The sequence below is a fragment of the Myotis daubentonii genome, chromosome 1, assembly GCF_963259705.1.
Source record: "Myotis daubentonii chromosome 1, mMyoDau2.1, whole genome shotgun sequence".
Taxonomy (NCBI): domain Eukaryota; kingdom Metazoa; phylum Chordata; class Mammalia; order Chiroptera; family Vespertilionidae; genus Myotis; species Myotis daubentonii.
The window spans coordinates 232,633,371-232,647,952 of record NC_081840.1 but is presented as its reverse complement, the minus strand read 5'-3'; the positions used below and the strand labels follow the sequence as shown (position 1 = coordinate 232,647,952).

General features: G+C 51.9%; 1 protein-coding gene across 21 annotated transcripts in view; it reads left to right on the top strand.

Annotated features, from left to right (window-relative positions):
- Positions 1-110: 110 nt before the first annotated feature.
- The window catches only part of GRK4 (G protein-coupled receptor kinase 4), a 45,617-nt gene continuing 31,145 nt past the window's right edge, over positions 111-14,582 (top strand). For 9 of the 21 annotated variants that reach the window (XR_009450157.1, XM_059677124.1, XM_059677101.1 and 6 more), the window contains exons 1-3: positions 119-656; positions 4,045-4,140; positions 12,615-12,727. Coding sequence is in view for 20 of the 21 variants with exons in the window: in XM_059677124.1 (XP_059533107.1) it covers positions 605-656; positions 4,045-4,140; positions 12,615-12,727 (261 nt within the window). In the remaining variant the exon portion in view is untranslated. Of the gene's footprint in view, positions 657-4,044; positions 4,141-12,614; positions 12,728-14,582 lie in introns of all 21 variants that reach the window. The other 12 variants (XM_059677093.1, XM_059677074.1, XM_059677096.1 and 9 more) reach the window with 8 other exon arrangements.

The window sequence follows — 14,582 nt, the reverse complement described above, 5'->3', positions numbered from 1 at the left end:
ACTCCCAGCGGGCCACGCTCTTCCGGCGCGCCGCTTCCGGTCTTCGCGGGGACTTCTGGGAGCCGTAGTGCCCCGCGGGGCGCCGCAGCCGCCTCGGTGGGGGCGAAGGGGCGCTGGAGCTCCGCCCTCTGGGAGCCGTTAGCGAGAGCCGGCCGCGCTGCGGGCAGGAGGCGGCGGCGGCGGCTGTAGCCGTCGCCGCCGGGGGCGGTGGCCCTGCTGGGAGCCCTTCCCTGGGGTCGGGCTCGGTGGAGACCCCGGGCCCTGAGGAGAGCTACGCGCGCGGAGCAGGGGTGATGGGGCCGAGAGCGCGGGCGGCGGCGCGGCGCTGCTGACCGCGAAGAAGCCCGGAGGCCGGCCGCGCCCCGTCCCCGTCCCCGTCCCCGCCGGCGCCCCGGGCCGGCGGCAGCAGCGTTCGCAGCGGCGGCGGCGTCGCGGCAAGCGGGCCCGGGGGCGGCGGCGCGGGTGGTGGCCGTGGCGGCGGAGCAGCTCTTCCCGGCCGCGTGCGGGGCCCGGCGGGCGCTTCGCGGAGGCCCCCGCCCCGCGTCCTCCAGCCCGCGCAGCCCGGCTGCGGCAGCAGCGAAGGCGTCCCCGACCGCTACGGTCCATGGAGTTGGAGAACCTCGTGGCGAACTCGCTGCTGCTGAAGGCGCGCCTCGGTGGGTGCCCCGCGGACCCGGCCGGAGGGGGCGGGGCGGGCGCCGGCGAAGCCGCGGAGCACGACCGGGCGGGACCGGGCGAGGGTTTGCAGACCCACGTTTTACCAGCTGCGGGCTGTGGGTGAGCGCCGGTGTCCGGGTGCCGCCGCGGGTCCTGTCTCAGGCCGCCCAGGACCCGGAGCCGGACGCGGCTTCTCCCGGGCAGGTGTCCGCCGAGGGCGCCTCGCCGGCGGGGTGATGCACCGGAGGTGGGGGGGTGGGGGGGTAATGCACGGGGCGGGGGTGATGCACCGGGGAGGGGGGGTGGGAGTGGATTAGCGCGAGGGAGACGGAGCGCGGCTGTGTCCGCGCCGAGCCCCCTCCCACTCGTGAGGATTCCACGAAGCGGTTTCCTGTGAAAGGCCGCCGCCAGCGTGGCTTTCGGGTTCAAAGGCTTGGAGAAAGCTGACGCACAAACTGACACACAAGACGAAAGATTAATTTGGAAATTATGGGGGAGCCAGGGCAAGACTCGGCTGGAGAAGTCAAGTTCCGCCGAGTGCCCGTCCCGGCTGCTTTTATTCACGGACACACGACTGCCTTTCGGGTGCGGACAGACAGCAGTGTGACCTAGCGAACGCTGACACGGCCAGGTTGGGGGTGCGCTGAGGCCTTTGAGTGAGCGGCAGGTGATAAAATGCAAATCTTCACCGTGTGAATAGCAGGAGTCCCGGCCAGCCTTCGGCCGGCTTCCTCGCGCTTATATTGATTGCTGTTGGCTCCTCCCATTTATGTTAGTTACTGCTGATCTTGGTTTCCAGCGGGTTCCCAGCCTTCGGAGACGCCCAGCCCCAACGCGGGACGGGGATTCCCGCAGCAGCCGGCGTGCCGTGCGGGAAGGCGGGTCCCGGGGTGGGGGAGGAGGCTCGCGCTCACCCGGTTCCTGCCGGTGGAAGCGGGGCGCCTGCTCGGCCGTGGGCTCCGCCGGGAGGGCTTGGAGCAGCGGAGCGGGTGGCGGAGGCGGCACTCCGAGCGCCACACGGTCAGCGAGCGATCGCCCGGCGTGCCGTCGGGGCCGCCGCAGGCCGCCTGTGCCCGGTGGGACTCGAGCGGAGTGCGTGCTGCTGGGGCTGCGGGACCATCCCGGGAGCAGCCCGGGCCTCGGGGCGCTCGGGGACGGCCTTCCCTCCCTGAGCAGGAGCCGCCCGCGGCCAGGCGGCTCTCGGACCACGGGTCGCCCGCCATGGCGGCCGCTGAGAGCGTCCAGGGTGGACACGGGAAGGTCTGCTGGGCGCTGCGTGTGCAGTGGTCCCCGGTGCACCCGCTTGCTGGCTTAACGGGATGGGAGCGCTGGCTTGGAGCGCAGCAAGTCCTCGTATGTGGGTTGGGAATGGCCCTGTCACTTTCTAGATTCACTTACAATGAAACCAGTCTCTCTTTTTGGTCCCAAACCGAGCTTTTGTTAGTCTCCTTTCAGGGCGGTGGGACTGGACTTACCGGTCCGTCACTTTGTCGGTGATGTAACTCCTCCACCATGCTGTCTGCCGGAAACATGATACAGGCAGGGCTAAAGCAGGGTTTCAGTTGTGAGCACGTGAAACAGTTTATTCTTGTGCGATTATCAATTATTTGTTACTTTACATGCAAGCAACGTAAACCTACTTTTGCCCCACCCTGGATTGAATGTAACAGGGAAATATTCATGTTGGCAAATGATGTTGCATTGAAGAAGTTGTTTATGTGCCATTATGCCAGGCACACTCTAGGAAGTATGAAACAATCATACTGTTAATAAAAGACAAAAATCATTCTTTAAAAAACGTTAGGGTTGTGTGTATGTAATACATTTGCTACACAATTTACCACCTTTAATTGGGGTTAGCTTGTTGCTGGGGGCCAGCTGATCGGGACTGGGTGAGAGGGGCTGGACGCGCCCTCGAGCTGTCCCATGGTCCCTCCCCAGCGCCTTATCTTGCACAGGTGGGGTCCCTCGGCCTGGCCTGCGCCCTCTTGCAATCGGGATCCCTCTGGGGATGTCCGAGAGCCAGTTTCGGCCTGCTCCCTTCAGGCCAGGCCGAGGGACCCCACTGGTGCACAAATCCATGCACTGGGCCTCTAGTGTGTGTGTGTGTGTGTATACACGTGTATACACTAGCGTGTGTGTGTGTGTGTGTGTGTGTTAGCCAACATTTTTTGTTTCCTTCATTGCACTTAATTTGTTCCCACGACTGGAGCTACTTAATGCATCTTGTAGAAATGAACAGCTTTGGTTTTCATTCGGGCACATTACAGTGCGTAATGCTTTCGTTCCAACCTTCTATGCAGTGGGCGCTTCGTGCTTTTTTCCTACTTCCGTTGTTTCTGTCCTGTGGGTTCCAGTTTACCTTCCTCCTCCTCTTGTAGCTTTCTCCCAGCCTGGATACACTGTCCTTTGGGAATTGGGGGTTCTTAACGCAGTGTAGTCAGTGACTCTTTCTTAGGCTAAATTGTGATCTGTGTAAGGGCAGGGCATAGCTTGTACCTGTATTTTGTATCCCTGTCAGTGCTAGCCATTTAATTGGTAATTAGTGAGCAATTGGAGAGGAAGGGGGTGATTTGTTATTTTGTTAAATTCAAGAAAAAGAAGGTGACAGTACGACCCCTGAGTGCAGCATGGCCCCTCTGTCTAATGCCATTACTTGGGTTCAAACCCCAGCTTCTCTGTTTATTAGCTATAACTGCTTTAGGCAAATTATTATTTTAAAAAATGTTTTTATTGATTTCAGAGAGGAAGGGAGAGGGAGAGAAAGATAGAAACATCAATGATGAGCCCTAGTGGGTATGGCTAAGTGGATAGAGTGTTGGCCCACGGACCAAAGTGTCCCGGGTTCGATTCCAGTCAAGGGCATGTACCTCGGTTGCAGGCTCAATCTCCAGCCCTGATCGGGGGCATGCAGGAGGCAGCCAATCGATGTGTCTCTCTCACATCCATGTTTCTGTGTATCTCTCCCCCTCCCACTCTCTCTAAAAAGCAATGGAAAAATATCCTTGGGTCAGGATTAACAAACAAACAAAACTAAAAACGTCAATGATGAGAGAGAATCGATTGGCTCTCTTCTGCACGTCCCTCACTGGGGAAGGCGTCCACAACCAGGCATGTGCCCTGGCCGGGAATTGAGCAAGACTTGCTCAACCACTGAGCAACATGGGCAAGGCAAATTATTTCGCATATCTGTGCCTGTAAAATTAGGGTTATGATGAGCACAGCAACAGTATATCTCATAGGGTTGGTGGGAGGATTTAGTGAGCGTAGATTGGTGAAACTTCTAGAAAAGTATCTGGCTTATAGTAAATGCCATTAGTGGAAATAATTGTTATAATTAGATATTTCTGACCATTTAAAAAGTGCCTCTTTCCCCCCCAAATTTAGGAGGATATGGCAAAAAAAGTGGTCGTAGTAAAAAATGGAGGGAGATGCTGAAGCTGCCCCCTGTTAGCCAGTGCAACGAGCTTAGACAATCCATTGGTGAGTAAACGGTTCTGCTGTGTCTGCGGCGCGTCTGGCATGGTATCGCTTGTTAGGTGTTATGTCTTGAGTTCCTTTCTTGTTTCAAAAATTATCTAGTACATTCTTCTATCTTCATGGTTCTTCCCAGGGAAATAAACCTGTAGGTTTCCTATGGGAGTTACGAAGTGTATGGCTGGAGAAGTGACACTGTTAACCGTTCCTCAGTCTCTTTCCACACACAGTTCTCTGTGCATGTGGACAGAGTGACTGATGACTTCAGGAAAGGATTAGTCTGATGGAAAGTGACCTGTCCATTCCTGGAGCCTGCAGCTGTGAGGAGTGAGACTTAGCGACAGCCCTGATGTGCGCACAGGAAGTCAGATGTGGACCCTGCCTACAGGGCAGTCATCATTGTATTTTTAAAAGATGCGTTTTTCAGTTCAAAGGGTATATGCATTCAAAATTTTGATGTTGCCAAATTACTCTTCGAAGAGGTTGTATCAATTTACTTTCCTGCCAACAATATGTCACAAGGTTTCTTTGCCTGTGACCTTGTTAACATATTAAAGTAATGATACTGTTTTCAGTATTTTTAATAAAGATAAACTATAATTTGAAAATAGTCTCGTTTTATTTATGGATGGGGTTGAGCATTTTCATGAAGTTTTCAAAATTTTTTGCTTTTTCTAACTCATTTGTAAAGGCTCTTTTTGTATGAAAGGAACTTATCTTTAGATATTCAAATGTGAATATATTTTATATATCTGCTTTTTTGGCATACAGTATGTTTTCCCATATAGAGATTTTAGTTTTTTATGTAGACAAATATATCAATTTTCTTAGTTTTTGTACTTAGTCTTGTGCTTAGGGAAGACACCAAAGATTAATTTTTTTAAAAAAATCAATCCAGCCCTAACTGGCTTGGCTCAGTGGATAAAGCGTCGGCCTGCGGACTGAAAGGTCCCAGGTTCGATTCCGGTCAAGGGCATGTACCTTGCTTGTGGGCACATCCCCAGTGGGAGGTGTGCAGGAGGCAGCTGATCAATGTTTCTCTCTCATTGATGTTTCTAACTCTCTATCCCTCTCCCTTCCTCTCTGTAAAAAATCAATAAAATACATATATTTAAAAAAATCAATCCATCTTTTCTTTAGTATTATAGTTCCTTTTTAAAGAAAGTTTAGATATTTTAACTATCAAAAATAATTTCAGCACTAGATGGTTTGGCTCAGTGGACAGAGCGTCGGCCTGCGAACTGAAGGGTCCCAGGTTCGATTCCGGTCAAGGGCACATGCCCGGGTTGTGGGCTTGATCTCAGTAGGGGGTGTGCAGGAGGCAGCCGATCAGTGATTCTCTCTCATTGATGTTTCTATCTCTCTCATCATTGATGTTTCTATCCCTTCCTCTCTGAAATCAATAAAAATATTTAAAAAAATAATAAAATAATTTCAGACAGTATAAAGAAGGTAGTTCCCCCCAAGACCTATCCAGTTGTTTCAGCCTCATTATGTGTTTACAATGGCAGCTTTATTGAGACGTGATTAACAGGACATACAGTTTACCTACTTAAAGTGCACAATTCAGTGGTTTTTATAGCTATGGAGTTGTGCAACCATTCCCACAAGCAAGTTTACCTTTTCATCATCTCAAAGAGAAGCCCCATACCCATTGGGGTCACTCCCCATTCCCTCCCCCTTCAGTCCTAGGCAACCACTGATCTGCTGTCTGGATTTGCCTTTTCTAGATATTTCATGTAAATGGAAACCATGTACTAAGTGATCTTTTATGACTGGTTTCTTTTATTTAACACATTTTCAAGGTCATTCATGCTGTAGCATGAATCAGTACTTAATTCACTTTTGTTGGCAAGTAATAGTCTGTTGTGAGGATATATTGCATTTTATTTATTCATCAGTTAATAGACATTGACTTGTTTTTATTTTTATGTCTATATATATAAAAGGCTAATATGCAAAGCGTCCCCTCGCGAGTTTGATCGCTCGCTATGATGTGTGCTGACCACCGGGGGTGGCGTGGAGAAGGGTAGGTGACTGTTGGCAGTGGCGGAGCACCAAGGGAACGAGGGAAGGAGGAGGCAGGGAGGTGGGGAACCTGACTGACCCGAATCGCTGGCCAGGCCTAGGGACCATTCCCATGCACGAATTTCGTGCACCAGGCCTCTAGTTATGAGTAACACTGCTACAAACATTTACGTACAAATTTTTTATTGTGGTGAGAAATACTAAGATTACCATTTTAACCATTTTAACGTAAAATTCAGGGGCATTAATGTGGACAGCACATGTTAATTTGGATTTTGGTCACTCATCTGTTGGTGGGCATTGGGGACGTTTCTGCCCTTGAAGGGGCTGTTGTGAGTAAGCTGCTGGGAACGTTGGTGTGCTATGGAAACACTCATCTGAGTCCCTGCCGTTCACTTTCTTTTGTGAATATACTCAGGGTTAGAGTTGCTGAGCGGTAGGGAATTCTGTTTGACTTTCCGAGGAAGTGCCACACTGTTTTCCAAAGTGCTGCACCCTTTACATTCCACAGCAGTGTATGGGGATTCCAATCTCTTTCCATCCTCATCAGCACTTTTTATTTTCCTTTTCGTTTGCACTGCAGCTGGCCGGGGTGGGGTGGGGGGGGAGTGGTGTCTCTGTGTTTTGCTTGTAGTTCCCAAGACGATCGATGTTGAGCATCTTTTCATGTGCTTATTGGCCATTTATGTGTTTTCTTGGAGAAATGTCTGTTAAAATTCTTTGGCCATTTTTAGTCCTGGCCATTGTTGCTCAGTGGTTGGAGCATTGGCCCGAGCACTGAAGGGTTGTGGGTTCATTTCTCAGTCAAGGGCACTGCCTCGGTTGCGTGTTCACGCCCCGCCCCTCCTCCCTTGGGGGGGGGGGTGTATGCGGAAGGCCATCGAAGGATGTGTTTCTCTCACATTGATGTTTTTCTCTCTCTACCCTTCCCTCCCTTCCACTCTGAAAAACCAGCCCTTGGGTAAGCATTTAACAACAGCTTCCTTGCCTGTGTGTAAATGGGGCCGGCTGTTCATTGTCGGGATGTGAGCATTCTTCGTGCATTCTGGTTACTACACCACAGCAGATACTTCATTTCCAAATATTTCCTCCCGCTGTGTGCTTTTCTCGCATTGTCTTGTGATGCCCTCTGAGGAACACAAGTCTCTACTTCGAGGAAGTCCAGCTGACCTGTTGGTTGTTGCTGCGTGTGCTCTGGTGTCGTAGGTAAGAAACCACCGCCTAATCCACAGCCATGAAGACGCGCACCTCAGCTTTCTCTCTTACATTTGGTGTTTGGTCCAGTTGAAGTTAATCTTTGTGTTGGGGTGAGAGAAGGATCCAGTTTCATTTCTTTCCTCTGGATTTCCAGTGGTCCCAGCCCCATTCATTGCAATGACTGTTCTTTCGCATTGAATTGGCTCCTTTATAAGAAACAGCCATGTTTGACTTTTCAAGGAACTGCCTGACCCTTTTCCAAAGCAGCCGCATCCCTGTCCATTCCCGGCCCCTGCTCCTCCCTGAGCTGCATTTCCCTCATGTCTGAGGATGAGGGGGGGGGCGGGGGGGGCGGGGTTTGTAGCCACTGAGGGTTTTGTCGGGTTTTTAGCAGAGGAATGATGTAATCAGATTCACATTTTCGAAGGGTCTCAGGGTTCAGTGTGAGGAATGAGATAGGGTCAGGAGTGGGCACAGGAAGGCCGTATGGGGGCTCACCGGTGTGCGGGCAGGAGATGGCAGCTTGGCGTGGGGGGTGCGGACGGGAATGATGAGACTTCCGGAAGCGGAATCCAGGTGAGTTCTGTGTGGAAGGAGGGAGGAGGGACTGAGGTGACGTCTAGGTCTGGTCCATTCAGAGAGGGGCTCGCCGTGGGAGGAGCCCGCTGGGATGGAAGGTGTACATGTAGGGCTCCGAGAAATCTGGGCTGTAGATCGAGGCGATATCTGTAGGTGGCATCCAGGAGTCACAGGACTGGCAGTGGGTAAGGTCTCCCTGGAGACCGCAGCAGGTGAAGAGGCGTCTGCCAGCCACCGCCTACCTCTGGCCGCTGTGCTGCAGCCCTTCTCTGCTCCTGGGAGCCCAGCCAGCCCCTCCCTTCTATCAGTTCCCAGGAGCCAGCCCTGTCCCGCGCCCACGCCTCCCTCCTCCCTCCTCCCTCCAGCTCTGCTCACTCCTCTCCAGGGATGGGGCTCCTCCTGCCTCTTGGCCCCCCAGCTGCAGAGCCGCCTGTTCGCCCGTTGTCCCCTCGTAGGTGGCAGGCTCCCTAGAGGGTCGAGAGAACCTCCTTTGTACGCATCAGGCTGTTGGAAATCTGACCCTGGTTTTATTTTTAAATATATTTTATTGATTTTCCACAGATAGGAAGGGAGAGAGATAGAGAGTTAGAAACATCGATGAGAGAGAAACATCGATCAGCCGCCTCCTGCACACCCCCCACTGGGGATGTGCCCGCAACCCAGGTACACGCCCCTGACCGGAATCGAACCCGGGACCCTTCAGTCCGCAAGCCGACGCTCTATCCACTGAGCCAAACCGGTTTCGGCATGACCCTGGTTTTAAAAAGAAAATTTTAAGCTTCATTTGCCTCTACATTTGCCTCCATGTCTGCCTTTCAGCCTCTGAACTGCTTGTGGGGTCAGTCACTCACCTTCTGTGAGTCTTGGGCCCTAGATTACCCTGAGAATTAAAGTCGGTGCCGGGATTGTGTAGGTCTCCTGTGCCCTGAGGCAGGCGAGGGTGGTTGGGGCACTGTCCGCACCCCCGGGGGGTCCTGCAGACCTGGGCAGGTAAGTGAGTTCTTACATTTTGGGAAATGCCCCCATTTTTGTCTTCTCGTTGGATAGTGATGGAACTGAGTAAGGTTTTCGGTTTATTCGGGTTTGTGCTCACGGCTGCGTTTGTTCGCTCACAGCCAGCGTGGCTTCCCTCGTGGTTGCGGAGCTGTGCTTCCTGCGAGGCGTCCTCTCTCTCTCTCTCTCTCTCTCTCTCTCTCTCTCTCTCTCTCTGTCTCTGTCTCTCTCGTATTCTGGTTGGGGGGTGCGCCAGTGGGGGTCCGGCGGCTGCACACACAATCCCTTGGCTTGGCCAACATTTTAGTTCCTTCAGCCGGGCTCTGCCTCTCCCGGCGGGGTCCCAGGATCTCTGGGCAGACACCCACTTTCTGTAAAGTGGGTCCATGCCGGGGTCGAACCCCAGCAGGTCCAGGGGTCCCCAAAGGTGTGGACGGAGTCGGCGAAGAAGGAATGACACGGAGACAGCGTTCAGTTGATCAGCAGCCTAGCCAGGATCTCCAGCCAGGATCTCCAGCGAGGTTCTGTCGCCATGTTCCCTCGCTAGGTTCTCCAGCCAGGTTCTGTCCAGGCTCTCCAGTCAGGTTCAGTGTCCAGGTTCCAGTCAGGTTCTCCTGCCAATCTCTGTAGTCAGGTTCAGTCCAGGATCCCTTGCCATGTTCTCCCGCTAGGCTCTGTCTCTAGGCTCCGAGGCCAGTCCCTCTCCAGGATCCTCCGGCATGCTCTCTCCAGCGAAGTTCTTCTGTCTCTAGGCTCCGTGTAGGTTCTGTCTTCTTGATTCTGTTCTAAGTTCTGAGTCTTTCTGTCTTGTTACAACTGTATTTATACCAGTTGATTTAATCCTATCAATCTCTATTACAAAGGTTAGGGTGTTTCTTATCTCCATTCCAGGGAGTAAAGATTATGTAGTTTAAGCATGATTGTTCGTAGTTAAAGGGATTAATTACCCGCCTGGCACTTAGTTGAGGGGTTTTATTCCCTCCCTAACTTCAGGGGAAAATCCCTACCTGGGGATTCAACCTTTCTCGGAGAGGTGACCTTGGTTAAAACACAGCGCCAAGAAGGTGAGCAAACATATTAAGAACCGTATGCCATATATGCCAGGTCCCTTGAAACAGCAAGGATGGACTGGCTCCCGGCAGGTCCAGCCATTCTGACCAGGGCGGGAGGGGCTCCCGTGATAGAGGTTTGTGGGAGCCCCAGCTTATCTCTGGGGTCTCAGCTGCTGTTCCTTTAGCTCGGACCCCAGCAGCTCTCTCTTCCTGTAATTCATGTTCTGACTCTTGAGGGCACCCTGTATTCTTCCCACGGGAGGCGTCATGGCTCCTGTGGCTGCTGTTGTGTTAACTTGTAGCACTTTCCACGGGGATCTGGGAGGGAGATCGGCCTGCCTGTGTGCTCATCTGCCGCCTCACCGGGAAGCTAGGGACAGTGTTTAACCTTCAGATTTGGAAGGAAAGCGTTAAAAACTGGCGTGTGTGTGTGTGTGTGTGTGTGTGTGTGTAATCCTCACCCCAGGATATTTTTCCATGGATTTTTAGAGAAAGTGGAAGGGAGGGTGGAGGAGGGGAGAGAGGGGGGGTGGGAGGAGCATCAGTATGAGAGAGTGGTTGCCTTTCACATCCAGGGCAGGGATCAAGCCTGCAACCGAGGTACATGCCCTTGACCAGGACCCTTCAGTTCACTGGCTGACACCACTGAGCAAACCGGCCAGGGCAAAAACTTACATCTTTTTTTAAAATATACTTCTTTATTGATTTCAGAGAGGAGGGGAGAAGGAGAGAGAGATAGAAACATCAATGATGAGAATCATTGATCAGCTGCCTCCCACACCCCCCCCCCCCACTGGGGATGGAGCCCGCAACCCAGGCATGTGCCCTTGGCCAGAATCGAACCTGGGACCCCTTAGTCCGAAGGCCGACACTCTATCCACTGAGCCAAGCCAGCTAGGGCCTTACATCTTTTTAAAAAATATATATTTTATTGATTTTTTACAGAGAGGAAGGGAGAGGGATAGAGAGTAAGAAACATTGATGGGAGAGAAACATCGATCAGCTGCCTCCTACACACCTCCTACTGGGGATGTGCCCACAACAAAGGTACATGCCCTTGACTAGAATCGAACCTGGGACCTTTCAGTCCGCAGGCCGACGCTCTATCCACTGAGCCAAACCGGCTAGGGCAAAACATAACTTTTAAGGAACATCACTTTTTGACCGCCTCATGTCTTTTTTAAAATTGTAGTTAGTAAGTCCCTGACTGGTTTGGCTCAGTGGATATAACATTGACTGTTGGACCCAAAAGGTTCCAAGTTCAATTCTGGTCAAGGGCATGTACCTGGGTTGCAGGCTTCTCCCCAGCCCGGGCCCTGGCCGGGGCTCGTGCAGGAGGCAACAGATCGATGTGCTTCTCTCACATGATATTTCTCTCTGTCTTTCCCTTTCTCTTTTACTCTCTCTAAAAATCAATGGAAAAATATCCTCTGGTGAGGATTAAAATAAAAAATCTATAATAATAAAAGCATAGCATGCTAATTAGACCAGACGTCCTTCTGGAGACAAGCCGGGGCTGGGAGGGAAGCCCAGGTGCCTGCTGGTGGCCAGAGGGAAGCCGGGGTCCCAGGTGCCAGAGGGAAGCTGGTGCTGGCAGCCGGGGGTGGGGGGGTGGGGGGTTTAAGGTGTACTCTTGCACAAATTTCGTGCATTGAGCTTCAAGTAAGTAAGGAAATAAATGATAAAGAAAATAAATATATATTTTATAGTTAGTTATTTAGGGAATAAATATATTCCCTAAGAATAAAATGTAGCGAAATGGACACAGTGGGTTGTGGGACTTTACAGCACCTTTGCTGAAGTTGTGGGAACCGTGGTTGTGCCCTGGGCCCCAAGTGTATCCCTTGCCTGTGTTGTGTGCGAGCTCAGTGGTCCAGAGCGGACAGCGTAGCTCCCTGCGTCCCTGGCATCTCCCCCGCAGCTGAGGAGTTGGTCATGGCTTGCTTGCTTTTCATGAATTTCATTTCATTGTTCAGCTTAGAGCCATTGCAGAAGTACTGAACATGGTTATGTCCATTTCAAGTTCAAAGTCACTGCTAACAGGGCAGCTGATTTTCTCACCGAAGTTTAACCTGTTTGAACGTGTTTGTTTATATCCCCTTTGACCAAATATTAGTGCCTTGTTCTCAAAACAGTGTTAGTGTTTAGGGAAAGGTAAGGTGGACATGTTATTTCTCTGAGAAGACAAGGAAAAAAGGTCCCAAGAGCAGTTAAATCATTAAGCATTAACAGTATTTGTCGCTTGTGAATGTATGGAAAGGTAGCCAAATGGAAAGGGTTTCCGGAGTCTACTTCAGCGCCTTCCTGCGGTGTATTTCTCGCGCATGTAACTTGTCTCGGGCACCTCCCTGCCCGGTCCCCTCGGGAACACTGCCCCCCGCGTGTTTCCTTTGGGGAGCAGGACGACCCAGCAGCTTCACACACCTTAGTTGCCAATTCTTCCAGCGACCTTTGGCTCTGCTTAGGTGTTTCAGATATTCGTTGTGATAGGCCGTCTAAATGGGTAGACTAAACAGTGACCTAAAAAATGCTGCAAATGCTATTTTTGACTCTTATTGTATCTGGTGTGTAAGGTTCAGAAATAGCATTTTCTGAATTGTAACCATTACGTTTCCTCCTTTCTTCACCCAGAAAAGGATTACAGCAGTCTGTGCGACAAGCAGCCAATAGGAAGGCTCCTCTTCCGGCAGTTCTGTAGCACCCAGCACAGCCTGAGGCGGTGCATTGAGTTCCTGGACGCGGTGGTGAGCGTTTCTCTATGGTGACCCAGCTGCTCTGTGCTGGAGGGGACCGGGCAGTGGGGGGAGAGGGAGGGAGTGGCCCCCATCTCTCACTCCTCTGGCGGAAAGCGGCCACTCGCAGGACTGCATCCCAGGCCTGGAGGGCACCTGTGCTTAGCGAGTAACTTTGAAACTTGCTGCTTTAATGTGTGAGAAGGTTGGACAGCTAATGAAGACCATGTGCTTATGGGCAGCCCCTGAGAGGAAGCCTTCCTCAGTCATAGCAGGTGCTGTCTGCTTCCTGCACTGGCCCCGAAGCATACGGGGCAGTAAACTTAGTGTAAGGAGGACAGTCAGGGCGAGTGGAGTTTATATGACGTATAAAATGTTCCACATTCTCGGGTTGTCATTTCCTGAGATTCCCTGATAGGTACAGAAATCCTGCGTCTCTGAATCTGGAGAGAGAGCTCTGGCAAGTGTAGAAGCTTGAAACTGAAATTCAGAAGGCAACTTAACGTAGGAAATGGGTCAAATCTAGCAGAAAAGCTCTTACCAAACCTAGGGCACTTTCTCTGTCCTGGGTGTATCAGCAAATATGTACTGACTACTTCCTATACCTAGAGCACTATCTTATGTCATTGAGTGTTTACTCACTGTTTTCTCTGACGTAGCTTCTAAAATACACGTGTTTATAATGTATTCTTTCAGAAAAACACTTGAGGCTCTTGACTATTTTGTTGTTTGCTCCCTACTCCCTGGGGCTCCCCCTTTACTTCCTGGTACCTTTACTAGAAAAAGACGAGTCTTGTAAAGGAGGCAATTACCTTTTAAAGGTAGAATTCTGATGCAGTGGGGCTGCCTACTTGGCTCCAGTAGCATGTGGTATGTCTAATGTATCCTGTATAATAAAAGGCTAACATGCAAATTGTCCCCTTGACCGGGAGTTCAACCGGGAGTTTGACCAGGGGGTGGGGCCTACCAACCACCCTCGACCGCCCCCCCCCCGACCCCCACTTCCAGCTGGACCCCACCTGTGCACGAATTCATGCACTGGGCCTCTAGCTGGGTTATATTTGCCAAGCTGCTATATTTTAGACCTTTTTTTTTTAATATATGTTATTGATTTTTTCAGAGAGGCAGGGAGAGGGATAGAGAGTTAGAAACATCGATGAGAGAGAAACATCAATCAGCTGCCTCCTGCACACCTACTGGGGATGTTCCCACAACCAAGGCACATGCCCTTGACCGGAATTGAACCTGGGACCCTTCAGTCTGCAGGCTGGCACTCTATCCACTGAGCCAAACCTGTTCGGGCCAAGCTGCTATATTTTAGGAGTTCAGAGATCTATGACATCTGTCTCAGTTAGGCTCAGTGAAAGGAACATGGCCATTAGGAGTTAGATGTGAAGAGATTTACTAAGAGGAATTGGCTTTCCTGGCTGTGAGGTCTGGCTGGGAGCGTCTGCCCGCTGTTAAGCAGGCTATTGGGAAGGCAGGGCGGGACTCCAAAATGGGGTGAAGCCGCTCTTTTAGGCAGAAATTTCTTCCAGGAAGACTCCGCTCTGCTTTTTTAAGACCTTCAGCGGATGAGTCAGGCCCACCGGGCTGTCTGGGCGAGTCTCCCTCGTGCAGCCTGCGATGCAGACGAGCCACCTGCATTCACCATCGCAGCAGCGGTGCGTTTGTGTTTGAGTAGCTGGTTGGTCCTGCCCATGTCCAGAGACTGCCCCCACTCACCTGGAAGCTGGCAGGCTCCTTAGGTGAGCGCTGTGCCCGCACCACGCGCTGAACCCGCCTGCGCAGCCGCATCCCCGCGCTGGGCCTGTGAAGGGCTGTGAAGGGCGCCGAGTGGAGGGCGAGGTTGGGGTCCCCCACAAGG